Source organism: Lolium rigidum, chromosome 7, assembly GCF_022539505.1.
Source record: "Lolium rigidum isolate FL_2022 chromosome 7, APGP_CSIRO_Lrig_0.1, whole genome shotgun sequence".
Taxonomy (NCBI): domain Eukaryota; kingdom Viridiplantae; phylum Streptophyta; class Magnoliopsida; order Poales; family Poaceae; genus Lolium; species Lolium rigidum.
In genome coordinates, this window is record NC_061514.1 from 48,657,488 (window position 1) to 48,672,123 (window position 14,636).

At 45.6% G+C, this 14,636-nt stretch overlaps 2 protein-coding genes and 1 pseudogene across 2 annotated transcripts; 2 read left to right on the forward strand and 1 right to left on the reverse strand.

Moving 5' to 3' along the window:
* Positions 1 to 361: 361 nt before the first annotated feature.
* Positions 362 to 2,529, reverse strand: LOC124669190 (annotated as a pseudogene).
* A 2,689-nt stretch (positions 2,530 to 5,218) lies between these two features.
* Positions 5,219 to 8,529, forward strand: LOC124671299 (chloroplastic lipocalin-like). Its single transcript, XM_047207689.1, is given in 8 exon segments — positions 5,219 to 5,363; positions 5,662 to 5,800; positions 5,920 to 6,168; positions 6,318 to 6,608; positions 6,850 to 7,121; positions 7,608 to 7,881; positions 7,883 to 7,972; positions 7,975 to 8,529. Coding segments are annotated over 8 exon segments (1,959 nt in total). The 5' UTR covers positions 5,219 to 5,274.
* A 116-nt stretch (positions 8,530 to 8,645) lies between these two features.
* Positions 8,646 to 9,631, forward strand: LOC124671300 (BTB/POZ and MATH domain-containing protein 1-like). Its single transcript, XM_047207691.1, has 2 exons — positions 8,646 to 8,653; positions 9,034 to 9,631. The coding sequence occupies exons 1-2, from the start codon at positions 8,646 to 8,648 to the stop codon at positions 9,629 to 9,631; spliced, it is 606 nt and encodes a 201-aa protein (XP_047063647.1).
* Positions 9,632 to 14,636: the final 5,005 nt, after the last annotated feature.

Sequence of the window (14,636 nt, forward strand, 5' to 3'; positions counted from 1 at the left end):
CGCGAATTGCTTTAGCCTCCCTAAGCAAACCACTAAAAGTTTTGGCAAAGCTTCCATGGTAATCTCCAAACAACATTAAAGTATGTAGGTTCTCAACTATCAGTCTTCTTCCTAGCGCACTCAAATTCTCATTGTAATCTTCAAAAGAAAATCTATTCTTAGCATCTGTGTTATCCACGATGATAGACAAGTAACGCACCGTGGGGGGTATTTGTATGCGCTTCACGTTAGAGCTACATATGCTAAGATCTCATACGATGAAACCTGGCCTGCCAACTCGTGCAATAGGTCATGGATAACATAATAATGGGTTCCATCCTGATTTTAATTTGTTTTAAAAAATACATGATTAACCAATTCATTTAAAAAGAAAAGTCCAACATCTTCAATTCTTTTTGTGCTCATATCACATGAATGTAAAATATCTAGTCCAATCCACAAGTGAACCAGCTCTTCGCTACCAAATTCGTAATCTTCAGGAAACAAAGCACAATATGAAAAACATTTTTGTAGATGGAAAGGAAGATAATCATAGCTGAGCTTTAAAGCAGGCATAATATCATTGTCGTTGGTTTGTGACTCCCATTCTTTACTTTCCAGAATAGTTATCCAGTGGTTCACTGTAAGTTTGTTTCTTAGTAATCTACCCACAGTTTTTGCTGCAAGAGGAGAACCCTTCAGCTTCTCCACTATTTTGTTCCCAACTTCAGCTAATCCTGGATGGTCAACCCATGGTTTCTGGTCACCAAATACACATTCTTCAAAGAAAGCCATAATATCTTTAGGAGATAGTCGCTCCAATTCTAGTGAGAACTTAGTTGTCTTAACCTTGTTTGCTACCTCGGGTATTCGAGTCGTGACTATAACCATGTTACCTTTTGCCCCCTCTTTTTTAAATGGAGCTAATAGTTTTGTCTAGTCGTTCTCATCATGTGTCCACACATCATCTAAAACAAGTAAAACCCTCTTCCCTTTGATTCTTTGCTTGATAAGCTCTTCATCACTGCAATTACTGTTTTCATTATCAACTCCAGGGATCCTTTTCTCAATTTCCTTTGCCAACCTACTTGCATTAAAATCGAGAGAGACACATACCCAGATGGGAATCTGGAAATGGCTCTTCATCTGATCATATATGTGTTGTATGAATGTTCTCTTGCCAATACCACCTGGGCCAACAACAGGAAGCACGGTAAGTGCAAAACATTCACCATTAACAATTTCATTACAACAATATTTTTTTGGCTATACCTCCCATATAACTTAGGCTCTATGATTTCTGGGGTGGTTTGGGCTCTGTTCGTAGCGGTTTTCTTACTAGGGGTATGGCTGGAGGCAAGTAGCTCAAGATTAAGAATGGTGGAGACCATAGCACATATGGGCTTCAACTGTTCTACGATGTCACTTAATTTTGTAGACATTTCAACTCTATCAAATTTTAACCTAGGTGATTGTGCATCATGATTCCTCTCTAGTGCCTCGGAGGACTGCCGGCCACCAACGAGAAATCGTTGTCTAGTTCTGCTAGTGTTAGGATCATCATCGTGAACGGATGGAAAAGAATAGCATGTAAAGCGTTTACCGGCAGTACGGGCAGCGTTACAAGCGCCGGAGGCAATCTTTGGCACGCATCCTTTGTCAACCTCCTGGCCAACCTGGCTTGCGGGTGACGGTGGTAAGGAGCAGATCTCACACCTGCCACACGAGCAAATGCGAGCAAAGCATCCTTGCCTGAAACCATCTTGTGTGGCAGCACGTGAGCATGCTGGTAGCTTGACCTTATTCACGAAAGATCTGGCCGTATGGCGAGCGTTGAGGACGAGGTCTTGGACATAGCCTGCAGCCCTGCAGCATTCGCGGCATGGTAGGTGCCATCAAGCTCATCCTGGATGCGGAAGTAGTTGAGCTCATCTAGCACAACCTCAGCCCTGTATGCGAGCTGCCGCAGCTTGTCTAGCAGCTCCGTCAGAGCAGGGTTGTGGATCTCCCTGCCCCGGACGTTATTCAGCATCGCCTGGGCATATAGCAGCCACATCTTCAGGACCTCCATGTTCGAGCCTAGCATGGAGCTGGCACCCCATGCTTCCAGCAAACCACCAGACAGTGGGCGCAGTGCCTTGCCCACCACCCAGCTCGCCGCGGGGATGCCGACCGTCTCCATCTATCAGACTGGTCTATCGATATCAGTGCCAGGCTTTCGCGCTGGTTCTGTAGGCAATCAAACAAAAAAAGTGTCGCTTGCACAGAAATATGTACAAACAGTTTCACATAACACGAGTAGTATTAAGGATGGAAGCAATCACTTTGCTACTGAATTTTTACCGGAGGCAGCATTCAGTGATAATACTCTCATGAATAATTACCGGAGGAGGGCAGGAGGTCGGGCCACTTTGCACTGCAAAGTGTTGCTACCAGAGTAGCTAGAAGAAAGGTTGTGAAAACTCAATAAGATGCAAATGAGAAATCCCTGCACGGGTTGATGTTAGAGGGGGGAGGGTGTGGAGGACTAGAGATAACTGGGAGGCGATATTTATAGATGTAAGCAGCTTCACATTTATAGATGCCAAACTGGGAGAGCAAGCAAAGAGTTGGCTTCAAATCTCGGGCATCACTACTACATAAACCTTAGTGCACACTTTTACATCTGGATACATCTGAACTTTGTTTTCTGACAAATTGATTAAGCACAAATGCACACATATAGGTATTGGATAATTGGATAGAAACTTACTCATGCATTTTTCGTTATTAAGTATGGCTGTTTGTGACCTGTGCGAAAATTATAAAACAAGTAACCGTACGAAAATGATAAAGTTACTGCAGAAATCCATTTTTGTTATTATAGCACATGATGTAAATGGTCAAGGGTAGTTTTTGTGACGGGTCTAACTGCTAAGAAAGAGACGTTTTGGACACCTCATTATAGATGAATCTCAAAAGCCACGCATGGTAATATATCATACCTTCATATTAACATATTTGTTTCATCTGAAAAATATTAACATATTTGTTTCATCTGAAAAATCATATTTGTTTCGTATAAAAGTCAAATAGGATTTTTAAATAATATCATGTGATATTACATAGAGACGTTTGTTAAATAACCATTAGTGAAATAGGTTAAGACCTCACATATGACTTTTAATAGAGACCAGTATGCAGTAAGAATTTATGAATATTAGATGCAGTTGCAGGCTGCAACATATGCCACTGATATTGACCGGTCTCTGTTTATTTATTTATTCATTTGAAAGAAGGTATTCACCCGTCTTTACAAATAAATAATAAAGCCCCAAGAAAGGCCATGAACAAGGTATGTTGGGAACGCCAACTTACAGTACTTAACAGACATAAAGCATAGTGGAAACAAATCCGGTCTTACAACATAAACATCCAGGACTAAAAAAAAGAAGGCCCTATAACTACTATGTCAAACTTGCTGCTACTTGTGGAGTTCTGACGCTGTGCCTTAGTTGGTTGCTTGAAATTGCCCTTGACCAACGGGAATGGGGTAATCCATCATCCGACAGTGAGCTGATACATTTTCTTACGCAAGCAGTGAGCTGATGCTTTGATGATGCTATGTTGGTGCAAACACTCCAGGGCAGGAAAAGTCAGGAACTGGCAATGGTTGAGAGGGAGGCTAGGCATTTCATGGCCCACATATTCTGTTTTTCTGAGGTCAAGCAATGCATACCTATTCTTTCTCGCTTTCTCGCTTCTTGTAGGTGTAGCATATGTTCTTTTGTGCACAAAGAGGAAATAAACTGATAGGCAAGGGGCAACAGTGAGCTGATGCTGAAGTAATAGGGCAACAGTGAGCTGATACTGAAGTTTACCAAACAAAGGCATCACGTTTCTATCCGAGTGCTTGATAAGATGCGAATTATTGCTCAGACCCATCACCTTTACGTGCAGTACACTGGATAGTGCAGCATTTGTTCCGTTTCTGGCCCTTTCCAGCTTTGCTGATGACCTTAATATCACACCACATGTCTCTTTGCTTTTTTTTCCTCTGCTTTTTTTAAAGCAAAAGTTGAGGATTCTCTACATTCTTTTCTCCAAAAAGGCCAAAACACCCCAGTTTTTTTTTGGAGCAGAAAGGCCTAAGTTTGTTTACAAACCCTAAAACCGACGGTGGTTCTTAAATGTGAATGTAAAAGCTAGTTAGTTTGTGTTTTGAGAAGATAGGTGAACTTATGAGATTGACGGATAGAACGTCGCAAGAATGCATAAAACACAACGAGCGAGCAGAAGTAATAAACACACAATTAACGAGCAGAAGCTGAATGCAAATTCGATTGCTTATCCCTTTTGGTGCATTTTCTTCCCTTATTGTTCCACGGAGCACAAATGACACGGAAATGTTTTATTCTCCAGAAGAAGTTGCATTTGCACTACTCACAATGAGTGTGTGATAAGCAGGTGCCGTGAATCAGCAGCTTATAGCAGTAACGACCCAATTCCCTTTTGTTTTGAGCAGCGAGGTGCACTTATGAGATTTGACAGAACAATGCCGTGCGATACCAGTAGGAAATGCTACAGGGAGTCTAAAACACCATGCGTTGTTGGCATTCCGGTGTTGTCAGTGTTACCATAAGAATGATGAGAACGGCAGTTAACTAGCAGACGCACTCGCAAGCAACCTTGGGATTCTGGCAGAGGAACCGCAGGCTGACACTGGCAAAGCCTAAGCAACCTGAAGGCTAGAGCAGCCTCCTCGCCTCCAGGCCACCGCCATTGAGTCGGTAAACCAAACGAGACCCAGAAATTAAAAGGGTCGGAGGAGGATGCGCTTACCCAACGGATCGGAGCGGATCGGTCGCGGGGCCACGGCGTAGAGCGAGACGAGGTGAGGCGGAAGGAAGCGGCAGCTTCCGTCGCCGGCGGCGCGGTCTCCTCCGCCGACGCCATGGCTGACCTCGTGGGATTTGAGATGGCCAAGTAAGGTTCAGGGCTTTGCTTTCCTTAAAGCCCAGTGAAAAAATCCCGAACGAAACTAGCCCACGCCGAAGCCATGTGGAGGAGGTCCAGCTAGCTACATGGGCCACTGGGTTTCTTCGAGAGAAAAAACACTTGATGGGCCAACTGGGCCAGTTATGGACGTGGCGGGCGCCTATTGGGTGGCACCGGATGCGACTCTGCTCGTCACCGTCTCCTGTGAGGAAGCCGCCACGGCCACCCGCATCATGGTCATGGTCATGGGGGGATCCACCGGACCGGGAAGGGAAACCCAACAAGACGTCTCCACTCGTCCACAGCGCCGAGGAGCCGATGCCGACGACACCCGGAGCCATGGCCCTGCCGCTGCTCGGCTCCCCTTTCTCCCCGTCCCCTGCCACACGACCTTCGTGCTCATCCAGGTACTACTACTGTACAGACCATGGGTAGCAGCAATACGGATTCGTACTATTTCTCTTCGTAAAATTGTTGAGCCCCTGCGACTAGATCCGGCTGCGATTGCATTTACTGCAATATAGTATGTCCTGGTTTTGCCGGGTTTGGGGATTTGGATTGGTGTTGCCAACATTGTGTAAATGACACAAGCTCCATATTCAGCAAATGTTTTTGCATACAAAGAGGCAAGGAATTAGTCTCGGACTCTCGAATTTTGGTTCTTAATAACCTGTATGTTTCCTTTCCGATGCTTCTTCTTGGCAGGAGGAAATGTGGCACTGCTGCACGCATGAATTTGAGATGCTCCATGGAAGAGAAAGTGCCTCCCAGAAACACTGCGATATCCAAGCACTTGCTGTCATGCCTCGCTGCTTCTCTTGTGCTCGTCGCTCCACCTAGTCAGGTACCAATGCACACCAACTTACCATCATCAGATGGACGCACACCGATCCGGAAAGAAAATTCAGAGAGCACAGCTGCCTATGCTACCATATTCAGAGATGCACTCTCCTTGTTGACCAGGCTATTCCTGCAGACACCTTTGCCCAGCCGAGCCTGTGCCAGGTTGCAGTGGTGGCGGCCATCGACAAGGGTGCCGTTCCTCTGAAATTCGACGGCCCTTCGGATGATGGTGGCTCTGGCATGATGATGATGAAGGGCATGACTGCCAAGAACTTTGATCCGGCTCGATACTCGGGTAGGTGGTTTGAGGTAGCGTCGCTGAAACGTGGGTTTGCTGGGCAGGGACAAGAAGACTGCCACTGTACTCAGGTATTGTAATGAGAGCAGCATCGTACTGAATAATCTGATTTTTTTTCTTGGTTGTTTTAGAAAGACAGTCTGTATTATGTCTGAAAACATACTGTATTTGGCATCTTTGCATCGAACTCAATACATACTAAGCAAGATCTTGTCTGCAGGGAGTGTATACATTTGACGAGAAGTCGCGCGCAATCCAAGTGGAGACATTCTGTGTCCATGGTTCACCAGATGGATACATCACCGGTATCCGGGGGAGGGTGCAATGCCTGTCTGAAGAGGACATGGCTAGTGCCGAGACAGACCTCGAGAGGGAGGAGATGATCCGCAGCAAATGCTTTCTCCGCTTTCCCACACTCCCCTTCATACCCAAGTTGCCCTATGATGTCATTGCAACTGATTATGACAATTACGCTGTTGTGTCTGGAGCTAAGGATGCAAGCTTTATTCAGGTATGGAATGACTACAGTCCTCATAGCTAGCCGTCTTCCACATGCATGGTTATAATCTGCAAACAAATTGTTTGAATAGTTGAGTTATGTTTTAACTGAACGAAAGGAGTTTATTAACAGAGCTGAACACTAGGTAGTATGTAGAATATACTTTATGTTGGTAAAATTATCTTACTATATCTGATGCACTACTGTTCTAAAATATCATGAGAATTAACTCAGATTTCTGCCACTGAATCAGATATACTCAAGAACACCTAACCCTGGACCAGAGTTCATCGAGAAATACAAGTCCTACGCTGCTAACTTCGGCTATGATCCGAGCAAAATCAAGGACACACCGCAGGATTGCGAAGTCTCATCGGACCAGCTTGCACAGATGATGTCAATGCCCGGGATGAACGAGGCACTGACGAATCAGTTCCCGGACCTGAAGCTGAAGTCCTCAGTTGCATTCGACCCGTTCACAAGCGTGACCCAGACCTTGAAGAAGCTCGTTGAACTGTACTTCAAGTAAATCCGGGTGTTGTACACGCGTCACTGCTCACCCTCCACATGGAGCTGCAGTTTCATAGTAAACCCAATAAAATGCAGCCTGTATTATGTTTCAGCGATTATGGCTTTTCCTATGAGGAGTATTACAGGAAGCAACCAATCAATCCTAGCAAATTAGAACTCTATCGCCGAAGGGAACAGCGAGGCTACGCAATTACGGAAGGCTACGGCTTCGGGCATGGAAGGTTAATTACACCAACGATTCAGGGATAAAATAAAGGCCGACCATGTTATGGTAAGATAACCCCTTGACTTGCGAAGGAGAGTCATCATTGACATGGCTCACGACTGGACCTCCGCAGATAACGATCACGGCGAGAGCATGGTAGTGCCGGAGACCACTTCGAGATGTATCACGGGGAGCGTCACGGCGACGCACAACTTCGAGGTGGCCAGCTACCCGCTGCTCGAAGGCATGGGCGTCGGAAAGTATGTGAGCTCGAGCAACTTCAGCGCCGGCGGCGACGACTGGTGCATCCGGTTCTACCCGGACGGAGCCACGGAGCACTACGCTGGCAACGCGTCGGTCTACCTGTGCTACCTCGGCCAGGCGAATCACGTCCGGGCAAAGTTCACCTTGACCATGCTGGAGAAACAGGGCAAAGTGCAGGTAACGGACAAGGGCCGGCAAGAGCACGAGTTTTCTAGGGTACATCCTGACTGGGGATTCCCCAAGTTTGTCGAGAAATCGAGGCTGTTGGGATCATCCTCCCTCCTCGACGATGATGGCTACCGTCCTCACCATGATCAAACCGCCGCGTACGGAGCTCAGGAAAGACCTCGTTGTGGTTCCGCCTGTGGAGCTTCCAGGGGGCACCTCGCCCGCGCGCTCACGGACGGGACAGAGGTGGACGTCACATTCCGCGTGGGAGGCCGGGCGTTCGACGCGCACAGGACCATCCTCGCCGCACGGTCGCCCGTCTTCCAAGCGATGCTCTTTGGCCCGATGATGGAGAAGGATACGCGGAGTGTAGAGGTCGTGGACGTGGAGCCCGACATCTTCGAGTTGCTCCTTCACTTCATCTACACGGACTCGCTGCCCCCGTGCAGCGACGGCGGCGAAGAAGATCGCAGCTCCGCCGCGATGCAGCATCTGTTGGTCGCCGCTGATCGCTACGGGATGAACAGGCTCAAACTCATGTGCGAAGACAGGCTCTGCAAAAGCATCGACGTGGAGACCGTCACCACGACGTACGTGCTGGCGAATCAGCACGACTGCGAGAACCTCAAGAACGCCTGCTTGGAGTTCATATCGTCGTCGACGGAAGTAACCGACGCCGTCGTGGAGAGCCAAGGCTTCAAGCATGTCTTGGCAAGTTGGTCCCTTCTAGAGAAGAGACGCGGCAACAAGGTCGCCCAGAAGTAGTCCAATCGAAAATTCTCAGTATGGATTCTGGATGATTTTTTTTGTTAGCGTGCATAAATTATGAAGTCCAACCATATGTTTAAAATAATAAATACACTTCGAAATGATATTTCATGATGGTCGGGTCTATTGATATGGGATTTGCTAGCTCTTAGCTAGCTGTGAATTAACATCGTGCTCAGTTAAGTTTTACACCATTCGATTTGCATCGTGATTTATGCTAGTCATGACTTAGAACATTAGTTGCAACTGAATTTTAATGACATCGTGTGACTGAGAACGAAATTAGTTCTCAGTCAGCTAAGAAATAGTCACACCCATTGATATTTTTTGAACTTGTCAAACCCAGAGAAATTTGACTTGGATCAAAAATTTGACTTGAAAATAATTTCTAGTCGCGGTTAGTATTACGGGCCAGAACTAAAGGCTTCTTCAGCTTAGACCCTGTATCGCGGCCAGGTGGAGGGTCATTTATCCCGGCTGGTAACTTGACCGTGACTAAAGACCATCCTCGCCGCCGCCGCCGCGTTCGACGCGCACAGGACCATCCTCGCCGCCGCCGGAGCTGCCTGGCGACCTCGAGCGCGCCTTGAAGGACGGGAGGGGCGCAGACGTCAAGCTGGGCGTTGGTGGCCGGGTGTTCAGCGCGCACAGGTTCATACTCGTGGCGCGGTCGCCAGTGTTCAAGGCGGAGCTCTCTCATCCGACGACCGCTAATAAGGTCACGCAGCACCTAGAGGTCGTCGACATGGAGCCGGACATCTTCGAGATGCTTCTTCACTTCGTCTACACCGATTCACTACCACCATGTAATGTAGACCAAGGAGATTATGGTACCGCGGCGATGCAGTATCTGCTAGTCGCGGCAGATCGGTACAGGCTGGATAGACTCAAGATGATATGTGAAGAGAAACTATGCAGAAGAATTGACTTAAAAACAGTGCTGAGCATGCTGGCGGTGGCAGATCGACACTGCTGCTGCAAGCGACTCAAGGATGCCTGCAAGGCCTTCATATCACTGCCGGATGTAATGGGCGCAGTCGTGATGAGCGACGGATTCAAAGACCTCAAGGCGGCCCATTGCCTCGGCCGGGTGGTCTAATAAGAATCCTGAGAGGAAGCAAAACGAGCCCGAAATTATGCAGTAGGAAGTTAGGAACATCTAAATATAAGTAAGCTTGATTGTGCATCATTTTGATTAGCTTGCCATGAATTTTATGCCTGTTTCTAGTCTCAGAGTTACAAGTGGAGAGGTGATTTCGCCATGACATGGTGTCCTCTTTGAGAGATGGCTTTCTAAATCGATATAGCCATAGAGAGAGGTCCGATATTACATTAGAGAGTGAGGTTTGGGTAGAGAGCACTTGATATCTAAAGATGAGTGCGTTTCTTGCGTCCTAGATCTTCCAGAGAATGTTGAGGAGAACCGTTGCCTATGCAGACGATGGAAGAGCTGGGGAGTGAGGAGGGCGCCATATGTCGGAGTAGTGTTGGTGTTGTGGCAGACCATCTGCGCCGCCGGGCAGTCGAAGAATAGATGTTGTCGATCTTCAATGGCTTGAGGGCATCTAGGACACATTGAATCTGAAATATCATGATCATGCATGAACTTATATTTGGGTCATCAAATAAGAACATAATTACGTGTAAGAAGTAAGAACCGAGACAAAGTTCACTGAGAGCTGCCATTCTGCCCATTGGCCAGTAGTTGTATAACGCCCTGAAGAATATTGCACTCCAACACGGAAATAATTAAATGACAACAAGGGGTTTTCACGAGCCAAAATTTGGTTTGTACCACTAAAACTCTCTGAATTGGGAAACTGACACTAACTTGGCGACGTTGTTGCATCTATACTAGTGGATGCACTTGATTTCAGCAACCGTTAACTATGATGCAACTTGGGTTGTATCGCCACCTCTCCATCGGACCTTTCGCATTGTCGTCTTGGTCATCCCAGCTCCCACACAATGCCGTGCCTTCAACTCCAGCTCCTTCCATATAATAAAGTCAGCACGTCGCTATGTCACGCTTGTCAAATAGGAAAACATGTTAGGTCATCATTTTTACCTCTCAATCACATACTATTCGCCCTTTTAAGCCCATTCATTGCGATATTTGGACATCCTTGTGCCTAGCACGTCGGGTTATTGTTATTACTTGATTATTGTTGACGACCTTACTAATTTCTCTGGAGTTCCCCCTTCGCAATAAGTCTGATGTTTATATCCCATTTTGTTGCGTTTTGTGCCTATGCTCTCACCCAATTTCAATTGTTTATTCATTCCATATAATGTGACAACGGTCGTAAGTTTGAAAAAACTAAACTAGAGTCCTTTTGTTCAACCCATACCATTCTCTTTCGCTTCTCTTGCCCTACACCTCCCAACAAAACGGTAAAGCAGCATGAGCCATCCACACCACCAATGATGTCATCTGAACATTACTTTCCCAAGCTTCCCTTCAAACACCATTTTGGGCCGAAGCCCATCACACCGCCACATATCTCATAAAAATTCTCTCAACTAATGCTCAACACTCCAACACTCGATTATTCCTCCTTCATGGACGCCACCCCACCTACACTAATCTTCGCATCTTTGGTTGCTTATGCTATCCCAACACATCATCTACATCACCCAACAAACTTGCCCCTCGATCCGTACGTTGTATCTTTCTTGGATATCCCTCTCGACCTCGCGGCTACCAATTTTTAGACCTAGCGACCTGACACATCATAATTTCCCGACATGTGACATTTGATGAATCTATCTTCCCATAAGCCTCCTCTACACCGCCTTCCCCCGAAACACAATTTGATTTTTTTTACCAAGAACTACATCCACCTCTACCTCTAGCTCCTCCTATCGCGATTATCGCGATGTCCTCAGGCCTCAGCCTCCATGCATCATGTGTCTCAACCCGCGCTCTTGACGCCCGCCATGCATGCTCTCCCGACATCCCAAGCCGACATTGGGCCGGCCCATGAACAATCATCACCACCCTCCCTGGTATCCCCTCTTATGTAGCCCACAACTCCTCCACCATCTCCAGAGTCTGAGCCCAATTCCTCACTCGAACCAGCAACACCATTGCCCGGAGCTCGCGTTCCTTCTCCTATTATTCATCGCACACGCCGCCTAACAATGAGGACCCCCGACCATCTCAATCTCACTGCTATTATATCTTCTCCCATTCCTCCTAATTATCTCATTGCATTGGGTGATCCCGCGTGGCGCCAAGCTATGTAAGATGAATATGATGCATTCCTTTAAAACGGCACATGGACGTTGGTTCCTTCTCCTCCAGGTGCCAATATTGTTAGTGACAAATGGATCTTTCGGCGTAAATACCACTCTGATGGATCACTCTCTCTTCACAAAGCGCGCTTGGTTTTCTGGGGTTTCACACAACAACCCGGTGTCGACTTCGATGAAATCTTTAGCCCACTTGTCAAACCAGCCACTATCTGTATTGTTCTCTCTCTAGCACTCTCTAAGTCATGGCATATACATCAACATGATGTTAAGAACTCTTTTCTCCACGACAATCTTAACGAAGAGGTATACAATCAACAACCTTTTGGCTTCATCGACGCTGTTTCCCTACACATGTTTGTTGCCTTAAAAAAAATTCTCTATGGTCTTAAACAAGCTCCACGTGCATGGTTTCAACGTTTTCCCTCATATGCTTGTTCCATTGGTTTTATTGAGTCCAATCTGATGCTTCTATTTTCATTTTTAATCATGGTGGTTCCACAACTTACTTACTTCTTTATGTCGATGATATTATCCTGGCAGCTTCTTCTGCCACTGTTCTTACGGTTATCATTAAGAATACTACCTCCATTTCAAGGCTTATTTTTGTTTTGAAAAGTCAAACCAAATAAAGTTTGATCAAACTTTTAGAAGAATCTGTGAATAAATATAATATTTTCTAGATACCGTATGAAATTATATTTCATTATATATCTAATGATATTAATTATGTATTTTGCATGTCAATATTTTTTATTAAAAAATTGGTCAAACTTGAGTTTTTTTAAATAATATAAGCCTTAAGATTTAGGATGGATTAGCAATATTAGGTTTGAAAAATTATTGCATTGGACTGTACGCAGATGGTTATATGTTTGGGTCGTTTAATCAGTTATATAATCCAGAATACATAAGTCTAGTAAAATCCCGGAGGAGAAGTACAAAGAGTCCCATGCTGCCATACTATTCGCGCAAAAAGCTGAAAGACACGAGTCGCGTTCAGCCCATTGAAAATTATTTTAGACTTGTCTCCACGAGGGAGGCTTCGCTATATATGTTCCACCGATATTATCGCTCCTTCTATGCACGGCACATTAGTAAAAGAAAGCCAATCGATCGTACTAAACTCGAACTCCAGGTTTCCAACAACCATACTGCAATTGGAGGTTACGGCAACAAACAAGGCACTGTGTGCATATAATCGGTGACTGCCGGAAGAGAGATCCTTGATCGGTTTGGTATCACTGGTGGAAAAAGTGGCTTTGGTCGCGGTTGGCAACTGCCATTAGTCGCGGTGGCGCAACCGCGACCAAAGTAGCGCGACTAAAGGCCCCCCCCTTTAGTCGCGGTTCCTTACAAACCGCGACTAAAGGCCCGTCCACGTGGGCCGCAGGCGAGCGCTGGAGCGGAGGCCCTTTAGTCGCGGTTCTTCCGGCCAACCGCGACTAAAGGCCTCCGCAGGGTTTAGGGTTTAGCCCCCCTCCCCCTAAATCTGGTTTCTTTTTAATTTGTATTATTTTATTTTTTTTGGGTTTTAATTCTGAAGGAGTTTCACATATTCTACGGTACCGTATACATACATGCATATGAATGTACAATTTCAAACAAATTTGAAATTAGAACCAAAAAAGAATTCAAGAGGAATATACAATATATATTCAATATCGGATGACCATATACAATATATATTCAATATCGGATGACCATATACAATTTTGAACAAGTTAGTTACAAATTCTGGTGCATATAAAGTTCTACGTCATCGTAATAGTGTTCTCCTCTAGGATCGATGACTTCCTCGCCAACCATCCAGCCTAGTTCCTCTTGAAGTGGTCGGAAGCGAGCTTCGGACTAAGCGTCTTCCGGAGGTTATTCCTCGGGATGTTGTTCTCACACGTCTGGTCCCGCTCATTCGCGCTATCTCCGGATCCTCTCACAAACATAGTATCCACATAGATTGGTCCCCGGTGGCCGAGTATCCCCGATCGTCCGCACTGCCATTTTAAAATGTAGCTCTTTTTGAATTCACCGACCTTGGTATCTACGAACCGTCTCCAAACCCTACGAGGCAAAGAAAATTAAATAAACAAGAGAGTTATTAATTAGTTACTTGATATTAGGAAATGATGAACGAAATAGGCCGATCGATATAGAGCGCAAATGAATGAAAATAATTACTTTTGCATCATTTTTCTCATGTCGCCCCAAAGCGCCGGATCCATATTCAGAGAGTCGTGGACGAGAACCGAGGAGGTCCGAACTTTAATTACCATAAGAATCCGAGTGGAACCTCGCGGACACGATACATGCACAGATCATGCATAACTCATCGATTAGCCACATACCATGCATGGAGTAAACAAAAGAGAATGTGCTCAAGACAGAAACACTCACCCAAAATGGTAAGGAAATAGAATATCACTTTTCTCTTGCTGTTTTCTAATAAACCGCCACAGGTCTTCCTCCACGTCGGCGGGGTGGTGTTCTAACACATATGAATTAACGATGTGTGGGTCAATGAACCCAACATCATGGATGTTCCTTATTCGCATTTCCCGCTTCTTCATTCTCGCATAATATATAGCGTACACAACAAGATAGTTAGGACAATATATATATATATATATATATAGTGCGGGCAATGAACGAGATGGGGTAGAAATTAATAAATCACTTACAGTAACGTAGCAACTGATGATAGATTTGTCGAGGTCGCGCAGATTGAACAGCTGGAACAATTCACTCGGAGGAATTTGTACCCGTAACGTTTGAAGTGATGCACATATTTAACTTCCGCATAGATATAGTCTTTGGCGTCTTTATGTTTTATGTAACCCTTGTACCAATTT